Source organism: Apis dorsata, unplaced genomic scaffold, assembly GCF_000469605.1.
Source record: "Apis dorsata unplaced genomic scaffold, Apis dorsata 1.3 scaffold_21, whole genome shotgun sequence".
NCBI classification, from domain to species: domain Eukaryota; kingdom Metazoa; phylum Arthropoda; class Insecta; order Hymenoptera; family Apidae; genus Apis; species Apis dorsata.
In genome coordinates this window covers 79469-92946 of record NW_006263323.1, presented here as the reverse complement: position 1 = coordinate 92946, position 13478 = coordinate 79469, and the positions used below count along the sequence as shown (strand labels likewise).

The 13478-nt window shown below is 20.5% G+C and overlaps 5 protein-coding genes across 11 annotated transcripts in view; 3 read left to right on the top strand and 2 right to left on the bottom strand.

The window, feature by feature from the left end:
- LOC102675623 (glycosylphosphatidylinositol anchor attachment 1 protein) overlaps positions 1–450 on the bottom strand; it is a 3565-nt gene extending 3115 nt beyond the window's left edge. The window contains exon 1 of the mRNA XM_031510109.1: positions 213–450. Within this exon, the coding sequence (XP_031365969.1) occupies positions 213–374 (162 nt within the window). The 5' untranslated portion in view covers positions 375–450. The remainder of the gene's footprint in view (positions 1–212) is intronic.
- Positions 451–1532: 1082 nt separating this feature from the next.
- Positions 1533–6043, top strand: LOC102674105 (PRKCA-binding protein). 6 transcript variants are annotated; one of them, XM_031510111.1, is made up of 6 exons: positions 2885–2976; positions 3087–3227; positions 3368–3427; positions 4272–4590; positions 4748–4943; positions 5269–6043. In XM_031510111.1, the coding sequence occupies exons 1-6, from the start codon at positions 2936–2938 to the stop codon at positions 5964–5966; spliced, it is 1455 nt and encodes a 484-aa protein (XP_031365971.1). In that variant the 5' UTR covers positions 2885–2935; the 3' UTR covers positions 5967–6043. The 6 variants fall into 6 exon arrangements, with proteins under 6 accessions (XP_006607958.1, XP_006607964.1, XP_006607963.1 ...); XM_006607895.2 differs by lacking the exon at positions 3368–3427 and adding an exon at positions 1533–1690 and having other exon boundaries at positions 2927–3227; XM_006607901.2 differs by lacking the exons at positions 3087–3227; positions 3368–3427 and adding an exon at positions 1771–1800 and having other exon boundaries at positions 2927–2976.
- A 1874-nt stretch (positions 6044–7917) lies between these two features.
- LOC102674945 (28S ribosomal protein S28, mitochondrial) lies at positions 7918–9146 on the bottom strand. Its single transcript, XM_006607902.2, has 3 exons — positions 8650–9146; positions 8172–8293; positions 7918–8112 (listed from the first exon to the last, which is right to left on the bottom strand). Exons 1-3 carry the CDS (start codon positions 8917–8919, stop codon positions 7959–7961), a joined length of 546 nt encoding a protein of 181 aa, XP_006607965.1. The 5' UTR covers positions 8920–9146; the 3' UTR covers positions 7918–7958.
- Positions 8742–10235, top strand: LOC102675076 (39S ribosomal protein L14, mitochondrial). Of its 2 annotated transcripts, none has more exons than XM_031510139.1 (3): positions 8742–8861; positions 9540–9740; positions 9801–10235. In XM_031510139.1, the coding sequence occupies exons 2-3, from the start codon at positions 9551–9553 to the stop codon at positions 10052–10054; spliced, it is 444 nt and encodes a 147-aa protein (XP_031365999.1). In that variant the 5' UTR covers positions 8742–8861; positions 9540–9550; the 3' UTR covers positions 10055–10235. The 2 variants fall into 2 exon arrangements, with proteins under 2 accessions (XP_031365999.1, XP_006607966.1); XM_006607903.2 differs by having other exon boundaries at positions 8755–9054.
- Positions 10236–10656: 421 nt separating this feature from the next.
- On the top strand, positions 10657–12655 carry LOC102675204 (mitochondrial import receptor subunit TOM40 homolog 1-like). The gene is made up of 6 exons (XM_006607904.2): positions 10657–11078; positions 11246–11360; positions 11440–11693; positions 11768–11929; positions 12043–12192; positions 12270–12655. Exons 1-6 carry the CDS (start codon positions 10904–10906, stop codon positions 12407–12409), a joined length of 996 nt encoding a protein of 331 aa, XP_006607967.1. The 5' UTR covers positions 10657–10903; the 3' UTR covers positions 12410–12655.
- The last annotated feature ends 823 nt before the right edge of the window (positions 12656–13478 follow it).

The window sequence follows — 13478 nt, the reverse complement described above, 5'->3', positions numbered from 1 at the left end:
TATAATAATGATAAAATTATAATATACAGAGAATAAAATAATTAAAAAAAAATCTTTAATTTAAAATTCTAAATATAATATAAATTATAAATTATAAATAATATATTTTATTACATTCTAATTAAATAATCTAAATTTTATTTAATTCATATAATGACTTAATTGATATAAAATATAATTTAATCTTTTTAATTTATAATATTTTAATAATATATTTCAATTTTATACTTACTGTCATTAAATACGGGTAAAGCAAGAAGTAACATCCATATAATACCACTTATATATAAAAAATAACAAAGGGGTTGTTCCCATTTTAATAAAAATTTTATTATTTTTCCAGATCCTGCTCGAGGATCCGTTAATAAACCCATTGTTATTTCTATTTATTCATATTACATGTGCCTTAGATTAATATAATTATAGATAAGATAGAGGATAAAAATCAAAAAAATCAGATATCATACTCCATCTTTATGCTTCTGCTATTTGCTTTCTTAGTTTCATTTCCGATATTCGGAAGATGGCGCTGATATCTTAATTTTTATTCTATCTTTATCTTTATTATATACTATATACTATATTATTTATTTCTCTTTTATGTATACTTCTTTTATGTATGCTATAAACAAAGACAGATCTAAATTTAAATATTAGAGAAAAGTTATATATAAATATTAATTTGAAGAATATAAATTTAAAAATTTTAAAAAATATAATTTTATTTTTAAAAATATATTCTATATTAATTTTTTCATATAATTTTTATCATAATACTAAATTAATATTTAGTATTATTAATTAATATCCCATTATAATTCGAAGCAAGTATTCTAAAATAAATTATAAGAAAAAATTTAATAAAATAAAAAATAAATCATAAATAATATGTATTATAATATTTTTTTTAAATATTTTATTAAAATAATTACAAAATAAAAGTTTATTTCTAATCTTTGCTCAGTAAAAGTTGTTTATTGTAATTAAAAAAATATATACAAATAATGATAAACAATCATATATAAAATATAATAATTTTATAATATATAACCTACCTAAGATATTTTGTATCAGAATATTTGTTTTATTTGCAGTTTATAATTTTATATTCAACTTTAATTTCAATCAGAAATTATCATAGTTAACTATGTAATTCAACTCGTTAAATATATATTTATTTTTGTTGCTAGGAGAGGAAGTATTTTTACGATGTAAAGCATTCGCTTTAAAAATAAAAATTGTGAACAGAATAATGTGAAACCAATCAAATTAGTTTTTATAAAATCAATTTAATTGAAATTTGTTATTAAAAAAAACATATCAACATCAAGTATAAAAACATTAGTTAAAACATCTTTAAAAATTATTATTGAAGATCTTGCACTAATCAAGTATGAACATAATTTATTATAATTCATTATATTTTTCATTCAATTTATTAAAACTTATTAAATTTTACTAAAGATTTATTTAAAAGTATTAATTTATATTAATTTATTTCAAGTATTTAAATTTAAAACACAATCACGAATACGCTTGAAGAGTAACAATCTTGCCCAAAATTTTCAATTGGCTATATAAGAAAAAATTAAATTTTTATATTTAAATAAAACATTTATTAAATTAAGTATAACAAGATAAAAAGATAAAATATTGTGTTTATTAATTATAACAAACAATAAGAATACAAGTAAGTATATAATACACTTGTGTAATGTTTTATGTTTTCAGCAATTGTTTTTGGTTTCACTCAACAATTACATATATATAAAAGAAAATGACCATCATAAAAATCAATATGTTAAAATATTTGCTTTGAAAATTAATATAAATTTATTTTTATTTTTATGTAACAATGAAAATAGTGAGAAAAAATTTATCACATTTATTCTTCAAGTATGCCTTAAATGAAATTTGTGTTGAGATAATTTCGTGATTAATAACGAAATCGAAATCATTTGGAAGTTAGAATTATTTCCAATCTCTGGTTTATTTAAAATAAAGTACTGTGTTGTTTTTATAATGAAACTTTTCTCAATTTGATACCACTAATTGAAAGACATGTCTCAAAATAAGTTTTATCATATAGGGGATGTTTTAAAAATAAAAATTAAAATTTATGTGTTATATTGAATTGATTTTTTCATAAAAATAATTCATCAAGATATTAGCATGTATTGATTTTCATTTCATATATTATAAATAATCTTAAAATTTATCACAAACTAAATGTAAAATATAAGTTTTTTGATGTATTACTAAATTATTTTGTTTATTTATTATTAATAATATATAGGATATTTTGGAATAATATTTCAAAATCGTGCAATGTTTATCAAATAAGAAATATATATTCTTTTCCATTAAAAAAGTTTTAATAGATATTAATTAGTTTTGGAATTATAAGATTTTTTCAAATATAATCTTGTATAATATATAATATATGATAATATAAAAAAATCTTAACCTTTATTAAATTTAAAACAATAAATTTTTATTGGTATAAATAGTTAATAAAGTTTTAAAAAACTATAATATATAATATTTTTTAAAAATACTTTTTTAAAATAATTAATCATTTTTTAAAATAAAAGATTTATTTGAATGAATAAGATAATAAATTAAAAACTATTTAAAAACTAAAAAAAACAGTCATCATAAATATATTTATATAACAAAATGAATAGAAATCATATGAAATATATGTTATAAATAATATAATAATATAATAATATAATAATATAAAGCTAATATTTCAGTGATGAATATAAGTAATATTAGAATACTTTCTTATTTTTCTTAATTAATATTATGTGTTATCAAATCTCATTTTTAATCTTTTTAATCAAAATTATTTTTAATCTTTAAAAACATTTTATATATTTGTGAAATCAAAGTGTTAAGCATCAATTTATTCATATTACAGGTTATAAGCATGGATTATGAAGATGATTTCTTCTTTGAAGAGGATAAGATGTTGGTTTTATAAAATTAATTATTTATTTATTGAATGTTACCCTTCAATTTAAATCTGCTTCTTTTTTCTTGCAACATGCATGCCTGTATGCCACGGTACGGTGGGATAGTTTAATGGATCAAACATTATTATCTACAGATAATATTTCTTTGAAAAATATTGAAGAATGTAAAGAAAATTCTGTTCCTTTAACCACCGTGTCATTGGCTAATGTTCAATTGCAACAATTTATCACAATGGAAGATCGCATGTATGCATTTTTTTTGTTTCACTATCTTATTTTTTATTAAAGTTTTTGTCAAATATTTATATATATATAAATATATATAAAAATATATTAGTATATTAAAAAATATAAACTCTATGTTTTTTTCTTTAATCGAAATGTAGACCAGATGTAGAACTGGTCAATCAAGATCAGTCTCTTCATCATTTATCTAATAATACAACGTAAGTTTTAATAATATATGCTTATATTTTATATTGTATTACTTGATACTTGATTTTGATGTTTATAGTATACTATTCAAATTAATATTGTAATTTCATGTTTTTAATATTTTTAATATTTATATTTATTTTTATAAACATTTAACATTTATTATTAAAAAATTCAAGAAAAATTTTTGTAATATTTGACATAAAATTTAAATTATTTTATTATTTTTTAATTATTAAATTTTGTTTTGCATGATATTACAAATAGAAGCTTTTCAAATTATTTTATTTTATTATTTTGTATTATATGTGTTTGTATTATATGATTAAATGTAGTATTAAAAAAAAATAATATTTATTACAGATAGTAGTATAGATTGTGATTTTTTTGTTAATTAATTATATCAGTATTTTAGATTATATATTTTGTTTTTATTCTATATATATATATATTTACATATATACTTATTATTTCATTATTATTCTTTGATTTTACAATGAAAAATTTTCATTGAAGATTGGATAATGGATTACATATGTCATTCATAATAATTCTTTCTAATTGATGACATTACTTTTTAACTGGTTAACTAATATAATATATAATATAAAAATTATTTTATATTTTAGAATATCTTATATTATGTAAGAATATTATATAAAAAATTATAATAACTATATTTATTTTATTTATAATATATAAAATATTATTAAAATAATATATATTATATAATATATATATAAAAATTAAAATAAATATTATATTTTAAAAATAATTTATATATTTAAATATTAAATTTATATTATTGATATGTAATATATAATATGTCTTCTTTTTTTTTGTTAATTTATGTAGGGGTATGACTATAACTTCTGGCAATGTTGTAATACAAAAAGATAGCAGTAATCTTATAGGCATTAGTATTGGAGGAGGAGCACCCTTATGTCCCTGCTTATATATTGTACAAATTTTTGATAATACACCAGCAGCAATAGATGGTACTTTACAATCTGGAGATGAACTTGTAGCAGTAAATGGAACATCAGTCAGAGGAAAAACAAAAGTAGAAGTTGCAAAAATGATACAATCTTGTGATTCTCAAGTCAGTATTAATTATAATAAATTACATGCTGATCCTAAACAAGGTCGTACTCTTGATATTGCTTTGAAAAAGGTAATTATTATTAAAATTATATATTATAAAAATATTATTAAAATTATATATATTTATCATAAATTATTTTATATTAATGAATTGATAATGAAATATATATTATTAAAATTATATATATTTATCATAAATTATTTTATATTAGTGAATTGAATTTCAGGTAAAACATAGATTAGTTGAAGGAATGGGAAGTGCAACAGCAGATGCACTAGGATTATCACGTGCCATTCTTTGTAATGATGCTCTTGTACAACGATTAATGGCATTACAGCGTACAGAAAATTTATACAGAGGTTTAGTTTCTCATGCTAAAGCTACTTTGCATGCTTTTTTTGATCTGATACAAATATATAAAGGTATGTTTAGAAATTTTTAATTAGACTATCAAATTAAATAAATGTATATTGTGTGTACACACGCTCGCACGCACGCGCGCGCACACACACATACAAAATTATATACGTATATAATATGGTAGTATTATGTATATAGTTAATTTATTCATTTAAAAATCAAAACAAATATTTAATATATGAATAGTTCATAAGAATATATTATTATTAGAATTAAAATTATTAAATCATAAAAGTTTGTATTGTATATGTATATCATGATTCTACTAATATTTTAATATACTATATTCTTATATACATATTAAACTCTGTATTATATATATTTTAGTATTTGGAGATGCCTTTGCTGCAATAGGAGTAAGAGAACCACAACCACGAGCTAGTGAAGCTTTCAGACAATTTGGTGAACAACATAGACAAATGGAAAAATTTGGAATAACAATTTTAAAAACTTTAAAACCTATATTAAATGATCTAGGCACATATCTTCATAAAGCTATTCCTGATACTCGATTAACTATTAGCAAATATGCTGATGCAAAGTTTGAATATCTTTCTTATTGTTTAAAAGTAAAAGAATTAGATGATGAAGAACAAAGTTATGCAGCATTACAAGAACCTCTTTATCGAGTAGAGACAGGAAATTATGAATATCGTTTAGTATTGAGATGTCGACAAGAAGCTCGGGCAAAATTTGCTAAACTTAGATCAGATGTACTTGTAAAACTTGAATTATTAGACAATAAACACGTTCAAGATGTTGTATGGCAAATGCAAAAATTTGCAGCTGGTTTAGCAAAATATTATTCTAACACACGAGACTTATTATCTGCAGTAATGTTATTTCCTGTTGAAGTTGATTTATCACATTCAGCATTTCAATATAAATCCACTGGTCCTCAAGTAATAACTGATGGAGAAGATATAGATGAATTTGAATCAGAAGAAAAAACAAATATAAATGAAGATTTACTCATAGATACACAGAACTTTTCATTCGTAACTTCAGAATCTAATAATATGTAGCAATATGTTTCTTTTGCAAAAGATTTTAATTATTATGCTTTTTTATTAAAATTTAATCAAATGATATTACAGTGAAATTTTTCCATATTATTTTTAATGAAATTTTATATTCTTCATATTTTATTATTTTCCATAATATAAAAAAAGAATATCAAAGATTATTNTATATATACTATTTTTTATATTTTATTTATTCTAGCTATTCTTGTTAAAGATATTTTTATTAAAATTTTCTTGATACTATAAATATTAATTATAAGATACAAAAATATGTATATGTTACATTCTTAAATTTTATATAATAATATTCTTATATTATCGTATATTATATACAAAGTGTTAATATATTTATTGTATGATATCTATATGATCATATTGTATCTAAAGACTAAAGCAAAAGTTGATATATAAAAATTTTGTTTAAAGTTTATTTATTAATAAACAATAGAAATTTTTATTAAATGAAATGGAATATAGATAGAATAAAACAGCTTTATTTCTATCACATAAATATATTAACACTCATATATAAATATTTTAAAAATATATAATTGTTATTTTACAGTCAAATCTTTATGTTACTTAAATATTTTATTGAATAGCTTAATAATAAATTTAATGTTTCTTCATAATACATATAAATGTAAAATTTATGATATATAATATGGAATATCTATAATTATTATGTTGCAAAATTGATTGATTTTATAAAAATAAAATTCTATGTCTGTTCTATGTTATCTTATATGTAAATATAACCATTAAGATCATATCAAAATATATTATATATATGTAGTTTACACATATATAAAATAATTCTTAAAAAATATTTATATAAGATTTAAATATCAAATATTTTTATAAATATTGTTATTCTTAAAATACTGCTACTAAAATCACATCATCACGTGATCATTTAAATTTTCATAATCGACGATCAATAAATGTATAACATAAATTTCATCTCTTCTCATCTTGTGAAATTGATTTCCACTAAAATAACATACAATAAATTAATTCCACAATAAATTTTAGCAGTATTAAAATAACATAATATTTATTATAAAATTAATCTTTTAATACGATTTAATCTTTTAATACGATTTTTCAATTAAGTTTTAAAAGTATTAAAAATATATGATTTTAATTTCAATAGTTATTTCTGTGAAATAATTATTTAATAAGAATAATTGTTTTTATTATTTATTTTTACTTATATGTTTACTCAATTTTTTTAATTTTATCAAAATCTTTAATTCAGAAATCTTTCTATTTTTTTTCCACTTTAAAGAATAACTTCTTTTTATCAGCTTATATCTAAAATAAATTGTAAAATATAGGAATATGGGATTTTCAAGCATTAATTTGTATTATTAAAAAAAATTGAATTTAAAAATCAAGAAATTACATTTTTTTTCCATTTAATGATTTATAATATATTGAATTTGTTCATATTAAAAATGTAGATTAAAAAATATATTAATAAATTAAATATAAATATAATATATCAATGTTTATAAATTTTATAATTTTGCAAATTGAACTAAAAAATAAGTTATTTGATCCAAAAGACAAAATTATAAATATTTTATATATATATATATATAGATAGATAGATAGATAGATAGATATATATATAGATGTATGTAAATATTTTTGTTTCTTGTATAAAAATTATATCGGAAAACTTCTATATAAATCATAAAAAATTTAATAAATTTTTTTAAAATTTAATAAATTTAATTTAAAATTAATACTAATATAACTCTCTAGTATAACACTTAGTAAAATAAAGATTAAGTAAGTTATATTAGTTATAAACTTAAACCAAATATATATTTATTTATTTATAATGTAAAATTTTATTTTATTTGCTAAATTTTCATTTATAATATGTTAAGAAAAATATATGTTAAATAAAATGTTAAGAAAATAAAAAAAGACATGTAACTTAATCTTTAAACTTTTCTCCTTTATTTAAAAAAATAATAACTACACTTTCATTTTGTTAGATGAAGTATGCACTAAACCAAGAAGAATACAATCTGCTTCTAATATTGTTAGATCTGTAGATGCTCCTAAAAATCTTGTTGATAATTCCAAATCTTTTATTAATAATTTGACTTTTGAGCCTCTTTTATATTGCCTAAAATAATAAAATTTGAACTATGATTTATTAGAATAAAAATTTCATTTATAACTTACAATGAGTCTTTTTGAGGTCTTGGGCACACACAATGAAATTTCCATCCAAAGTCAATGTATAAATCATTATTAACAATATGAAAAATTTCTCCCAATACTACTTTTCCTTCTGGATTTCCTAGCTAAAATATGATTAATACACATAAAAAATATATATATATAAATTATAAAAAAAATATATATTTATATATATATAAATTATAAAAAAAATATATATTTATATATATATAAATTATAAAAAAAATATATATTTATATATATATAAATTATAAAAAAAATATATATTTATATATATATAAATTATAAAAAAAATATATATTTATATATATATAAATTATAAAAAGAAATAAGAAAAAGAAGTTGAATATAAAATATAATAAATATAATATAATATAATATAATATAATATAATAAATATAATATAATAATATAATAATAATAAAATGTAATGTAATGTAATAAAATATTTCATATTTACATCTATGAATTTAGAATGTCGAAGTAATGAAGCGAAAGTATCCTGTCTTGGAATTAATAGATTATTTTCAATTTCGAGATCTTTTGAAAACTGTGGAATTTGTTCAAAATTAACAGATTCTGTTTTCTTGCTTTGTCTCTTGTCTTTTGTTACATTTATACTTAAATCTTTTTCTATACTATAATTTCGAATAAATAACAAATTGATTTGAGGTATATAAGCGAAACATAATTGTTTAATTGCCTTCCGACATCGTTGAACTTTATTCATTTTAGTGGGAAAAAAAATGTGTTTCGATAAAACTATATATAGGTTATATGTTTAACTTTTTTCTCAATTCTTAACCATTCTTAAAGTTCGCAACAAAACAAAACTAGTTTTTTTTAAAAAGTTTTAATAAATTAAGTAAGTAATGTAATAGATATTACGTTAAAATAAATTAAGATAAATAATACAGACATCAATAACATATCTATAACATCTATAACATTATACAATAATGTTATTATAATATTATCATTTTTTTATTTTGTATTAACTATCATATATGTTAAATTTTATTATTTTTATTTATAAATTTTATAATAGATTTATAAAATTAATAGATCAAAGAAATTAAAAATAAAAAAATGATTTAATTAAATTATATAATTAATAAATTTTTTTAAAAAATTATATAATTTTATTTCTTTTTCTATATAAATTTTAATAATTTTTTTTTGAAATTGAGTTAAATAATATTTAATAAAGAAGATTTTAATTTGTGCGATTATTATTAATATATATATATATATATATATATATAATCATATTTAAAAATATATCGCATATTGTAATATAATGTAATAATGATCATATTCAAAAATTAATATTATTTTTTTATATTATAGATAATATAATAATGCCTATATATGGTAAAATGTTCAATATTTTATCCAGAAATGTTTCTACATCAACAATATGTAATCAAATAATAAAATTGACAAGATTAAGAGTTGTAGATAATAGTGAAATTGGAAAACAAGCTATGATGGAAGGAAAACCACCACGTTGCATTCATGTTTATAATAAAAAAGGAGTTGGTTATATAGGTAAGATAATTATGTGATATTTTGATAATATATATTTATTTTTATTTATAAAATATATAGGAGACAGAGTATTAGTTGCCATAAAAGGTGAAAAAAAAAAAGGCATATTGGTTGGTTTGAAACAACAACAAAATCCTAAAGTTCCAAGATTTGATAGCAATAATATAGTTCTTATAGATGACAATGGTACACCTTTGGGTACTAGGATCCATGTACCAATTCCTCATATTCTTAGAACAATTATGAAAGAAAAGACACATAGCAAAGGTGCAGATTATACAAAATTATTAGCTATTGCTACTAAGTTCGTATAATATATATTTATAAATGTTAAATTATTTATTTTAAATAATTAGAATAATTAAATAGTAATAGAAAATTTTGTTATAATATATATATATGTGAATATGCGTACATATGTATGTGCATTTATGTTTATATGTATTAGTACATAAAATTTAAAAAAAAATAAAATGTCAAAATTCAATTATATAATTGTTTATTATATTAATATATTGAAAACATAACTTATATTTATAACTTATATTTAAGGAAAATTGAAAATTAGCAATTAAATAATGATTATAATGCAGATAAATATTATCAATAAAAAGAAACGAATTATTAATTCACGAACATGATATTACATTTTATTGGAGAAAAAGTAACAAGATCTAATAAATTTCGACCAATCAGAATAGAAATTAGATATGACCAATAATAATAGAAATTGTTTAAATGTTTTGGTTAATTTTTATTTTATTATTATATATGAGTAAAAAATTTAATATCAATTTATATGTGTAATTTAGAATTTAATTTAAATAAATTAATTTAAATAATTGAAATTGAAATTTAGGTTTAAAAATTTATTCATCGTTTATTGAGTATTTACCTAATGTTTTTCCCTTGATAGGGATATTTTGAGGAAAAGAGAAATCTCATGGTCTGAGCGGCAGTGGCTGCCTTTTACAAATGGCGGCTTAGGCAAAAGCACGCTGTTTTATCTAATCAAAAGATTTTTCATTAACGATTTTTGTATATATAGTAAATATATTCGTCTTTGTGTAAGAATTCACAAGGGTGAAACAGTAAGATATTGTGTCATTTGTACAAAGGGAAAACGAAAATTATTAAAATTCTTACGCATAAAATTTATCAAAATGGGAAACGTATTAGCAGCTTCTGTACCTCCTCCACCTTCGCCGCCACCTCCGACTTCAGGTTTATTACCAAATTTAGAAAAACCAGATTCTTCTGAGACTTTAAACTCTAGTAGACTTTCTGATGGTTTGAAAAATCCTGGTACAATCGAGGATCTTCATAAAAAGTGTAAAGGTATCTGTATATCACGTAATCAATATTATTTTTAATTCATTTTTTTTCTATCGTATAATCTATTTTATTGTCTAATTGATGATATAATTATATGTATATAATAAAAAAATTTTCATTCAAATACAATTAAAATATAACTCTAATATTAATTATTAATATTATGATAGATGTATTTCCTGCAAACTTCGAAGGTGCAAAACTGATGTTTAATAAAGGTCTTAGTAATCACTTTCAAATTTCTCATACAATAAGCATGAGTTCCATTGCACAATCTGGGTATAGGTAGGATTGAAATTGATATAAATTTAAATATTATTTAATTATAAATAATCTATCAGATATAATATTTAAATGTTTTCAGATTTGGAGCAACTTATGTTGGTACACAGCAACCGGTACCTTCAGAAGCTTATCCAGTGTTATTGGGTGATATAGATCCAAGTGGAAATCTTAATGCTAATATTATTCATCAATTTGGTGAAAGATTAAGAGGTAAATTAGCTACTCAAGTACAGAAAAGTAAATTTACAGCTGTTCAAATGACAACGGATTATCGTGGTGATGCATATACAGTTTCTTTGACTTTGGGTAATCCGGATATACTTAATGGTTCTGGTAAGCGTGCGAGGTAAAGATCAATTACGTAAAATTTTAGGAACAATAATAGTAAGGAATAAATTGTTTTCTAGGCGTTTTTGTAATGCATTATCTTCAAAGCATAACTCCATCTGTTGCGTTGGGTGGAGAACTCGCTTATCAACGAGGTCCAGCTGTGCCAGGAGGTCAAGTTGCTGTTCTCTCAGCCGCTGGAAGATATACGAACGGAGATTCTACGATTAGTGGTAGCTTAGGTACGTAAGCGGAGATACATGAGCTTAATAGTTATAATAGAATATTTTTATAATGATTAAAAAACTATTTAAAAGTAACAACTAACAAGAACTTACAACAAGATTTTCAATAGGTTTATCTGGATGTCATCTCTGTTTTCACCAAAAAGCTAGTCAGCAATTACAAGTTGGTGTAGAATTGGAAATTAATTGCAGAATACAAGAATCTACCGGAGCAATTGCTTATCAAATCGATTTACCTAAAGCTGATTTAATATTTAGAGGTAGCATTTAAATTATTAATTGTATTCATTCGTAATTTATTTTCAAAATTCATTAATGTATGCATTTTTATTTATAGGAAGCGTAGATACAAATTGGACTGTGGGTGCAGTTTTGGAAAAGAAATTACAGCCATTGCCATTTACATTTGCGTTAAGTGGTATGATAAATCATAGTAAACCGCAATTTAGACTGGGTTGTGGATTAATCATTGGTTAAAGATAGGGACGTAAATAAGTACGAACCGCGTACATTACTTAGGTAAATATCGGGAAGAAGAAACAATGGAGTATCATGTGACTTTTGTGAATACCATTCGAGAGAAACTTGTAATTAATATCGATGATGCCCAAACTGATTCCCTTCTATTTGTTGATTACCTCATCTGCTCACCATCGTGTTTATAAGATCGTTTTGTTTGTTTATTTTTTATTAAAGAAATACCATATCAACAGGGTTTTTTAATTGTGTATATTTATTTAATTTAAACATGCAAATTTTATTATTCCTTTCATATTGTCGACTAACACTTTAAATGATTAAGTTATATTAACAATCGTGACTTGTAAATTTTTCGAATGAAATTATATTCAATGAAAAAAAAGAATGCAATGCGATCAAATTTTCTCATTATCCGTTTTACGGGTTTAAAAAAACACGTATTCGATAGTGTGATATGTTTTCATCTGAAATATATTGGTATTCTGCTCTGCTAACGTATAACTTGATTTAAGAGGATCATATATTATTTCGTTCATATTATTATTATTATTATTATTATTATCATAAGAAAATATGTATTGGACAACAAATTCAATTGAAATTAAACGGAATCGTATAAAAATAAAATAAAATTTACATTATTTAATTCACATAAAGAAAGTATTTAATGCTTAATTTAGATAAAATGTTTTTTTTTATTTTATGAAAAAAAAATATTCGCATTTGATTATATAATAAATTTTATGTCTTAATCATTGAACGATTCGTCGTTTGATATTTATTAATAGAAATATTATATTTTTGTCGTGGGTAAGAATAAGTAAAACAGTGAAAATAAAAGTAAAAGCATAATAATGAACAATATATAAGCATTGAGTCGATATTTCTATAATACTCGAGTTCAAAAAAAATACTGACTAACTATTATCAATTGATTATGATACACTTTGTTCTTACTTTTGTCTTACTTATTTACACTGGTGCAAATACATTTGGAAAAATAAAGTAGCGCACGCTATCGTTTAATGATATTGACCTTTGACTCTCTGATCCATCTTTATTTTAA

What these genes read in the sequence shown, in the direction of transcription:
- LOC102674945 (XM_006607902.2), bottom strand. Translation starts at nt 8,919, where the DNA reads ATGAATAAAGTTCAACGATGTCGGAAGGCAATTAAACAATTATGTTTC. An exon ending in GACATTCTAAATTCATAGAT is followed by an intron (nt 8,294 to 8,649) that starts GTAAATATGAAA and finishes ATCATATTTTAG; the next exon opens with CTAGGAAATCCAGAAGGAAA. An exon ending in AGACCTCAAAAAGACTCATT is followed by an intron (nt 8,113 to 8,171) that starts GTAAGTTATAAA and finishes TTATTATTTTAG; the next exon opens with GCAATATAAAAGAGGCTCAA.
- LOC102674105 (XM_031510111.1), top strand. Translation starts at nt 2,936, where the DNA reads ATGGATTATGAAGATGATTTCTTCTTTGAAGAGGATAAGAT. An exon ending in TTCTTTGAAGAGGATAAGAT is followed by an intron (nt 2,977 to 3,086) that starts GTTGGTTTTATA and finishes ACGGTGGGATAG; the next exon opens with TTTAATGGATCAAACATTAT. An exon ending in ATCACAATGGAAGATCGCAT is followed by an intron (nt 3,228 to 3,367) that starts GTATGCATTTTT and finishes ATCGAAATGTAG; the next exon opens with ACCAGATGTAGAACTGGTCA.
- LOC102675076 (XM_031510139.1), top strand. Translation starts at nt 9,551, where the DNA reads ATGCCTATATATGGTAAAATGTTCAATATTTTATCCAGAAATGTTTCT. An exon ending in AAAAGGAGTTGGTTATATAG is followed by an intron (nt 9,741 to 9,800) that starts GTAAGATAATTA and finishes TAAAATATATAG; the next exon opens with GAGACAGAGTATTAGTTGCC.
- LOC102675204 (XM_006607904.2), top strand. Translation starts at nt 10,904, where the DNA reads ATGGGAAACGTATTAGCAGCTTCTGTACCTCCTCCACCTTCGCCGCCA. An exon ending in ATTGCACAATCTGGGTATAG is followed by an intron (nt 11,361 to 11,439) that starts GTAGGATTGAAA and finishes AAATGTTTTCAG; the next exon opens with ATTTGGAGCAACTTATGTTG. An exon ending in GGATATACTTAATGGTTCTG is followed by an intron (nt 11,694 to 11,767) that starts GTAAGCGTGCGA and finishes ATTGTTTTCTAG; the next exon opens with GCGTTTTTGTAATGCATTAT.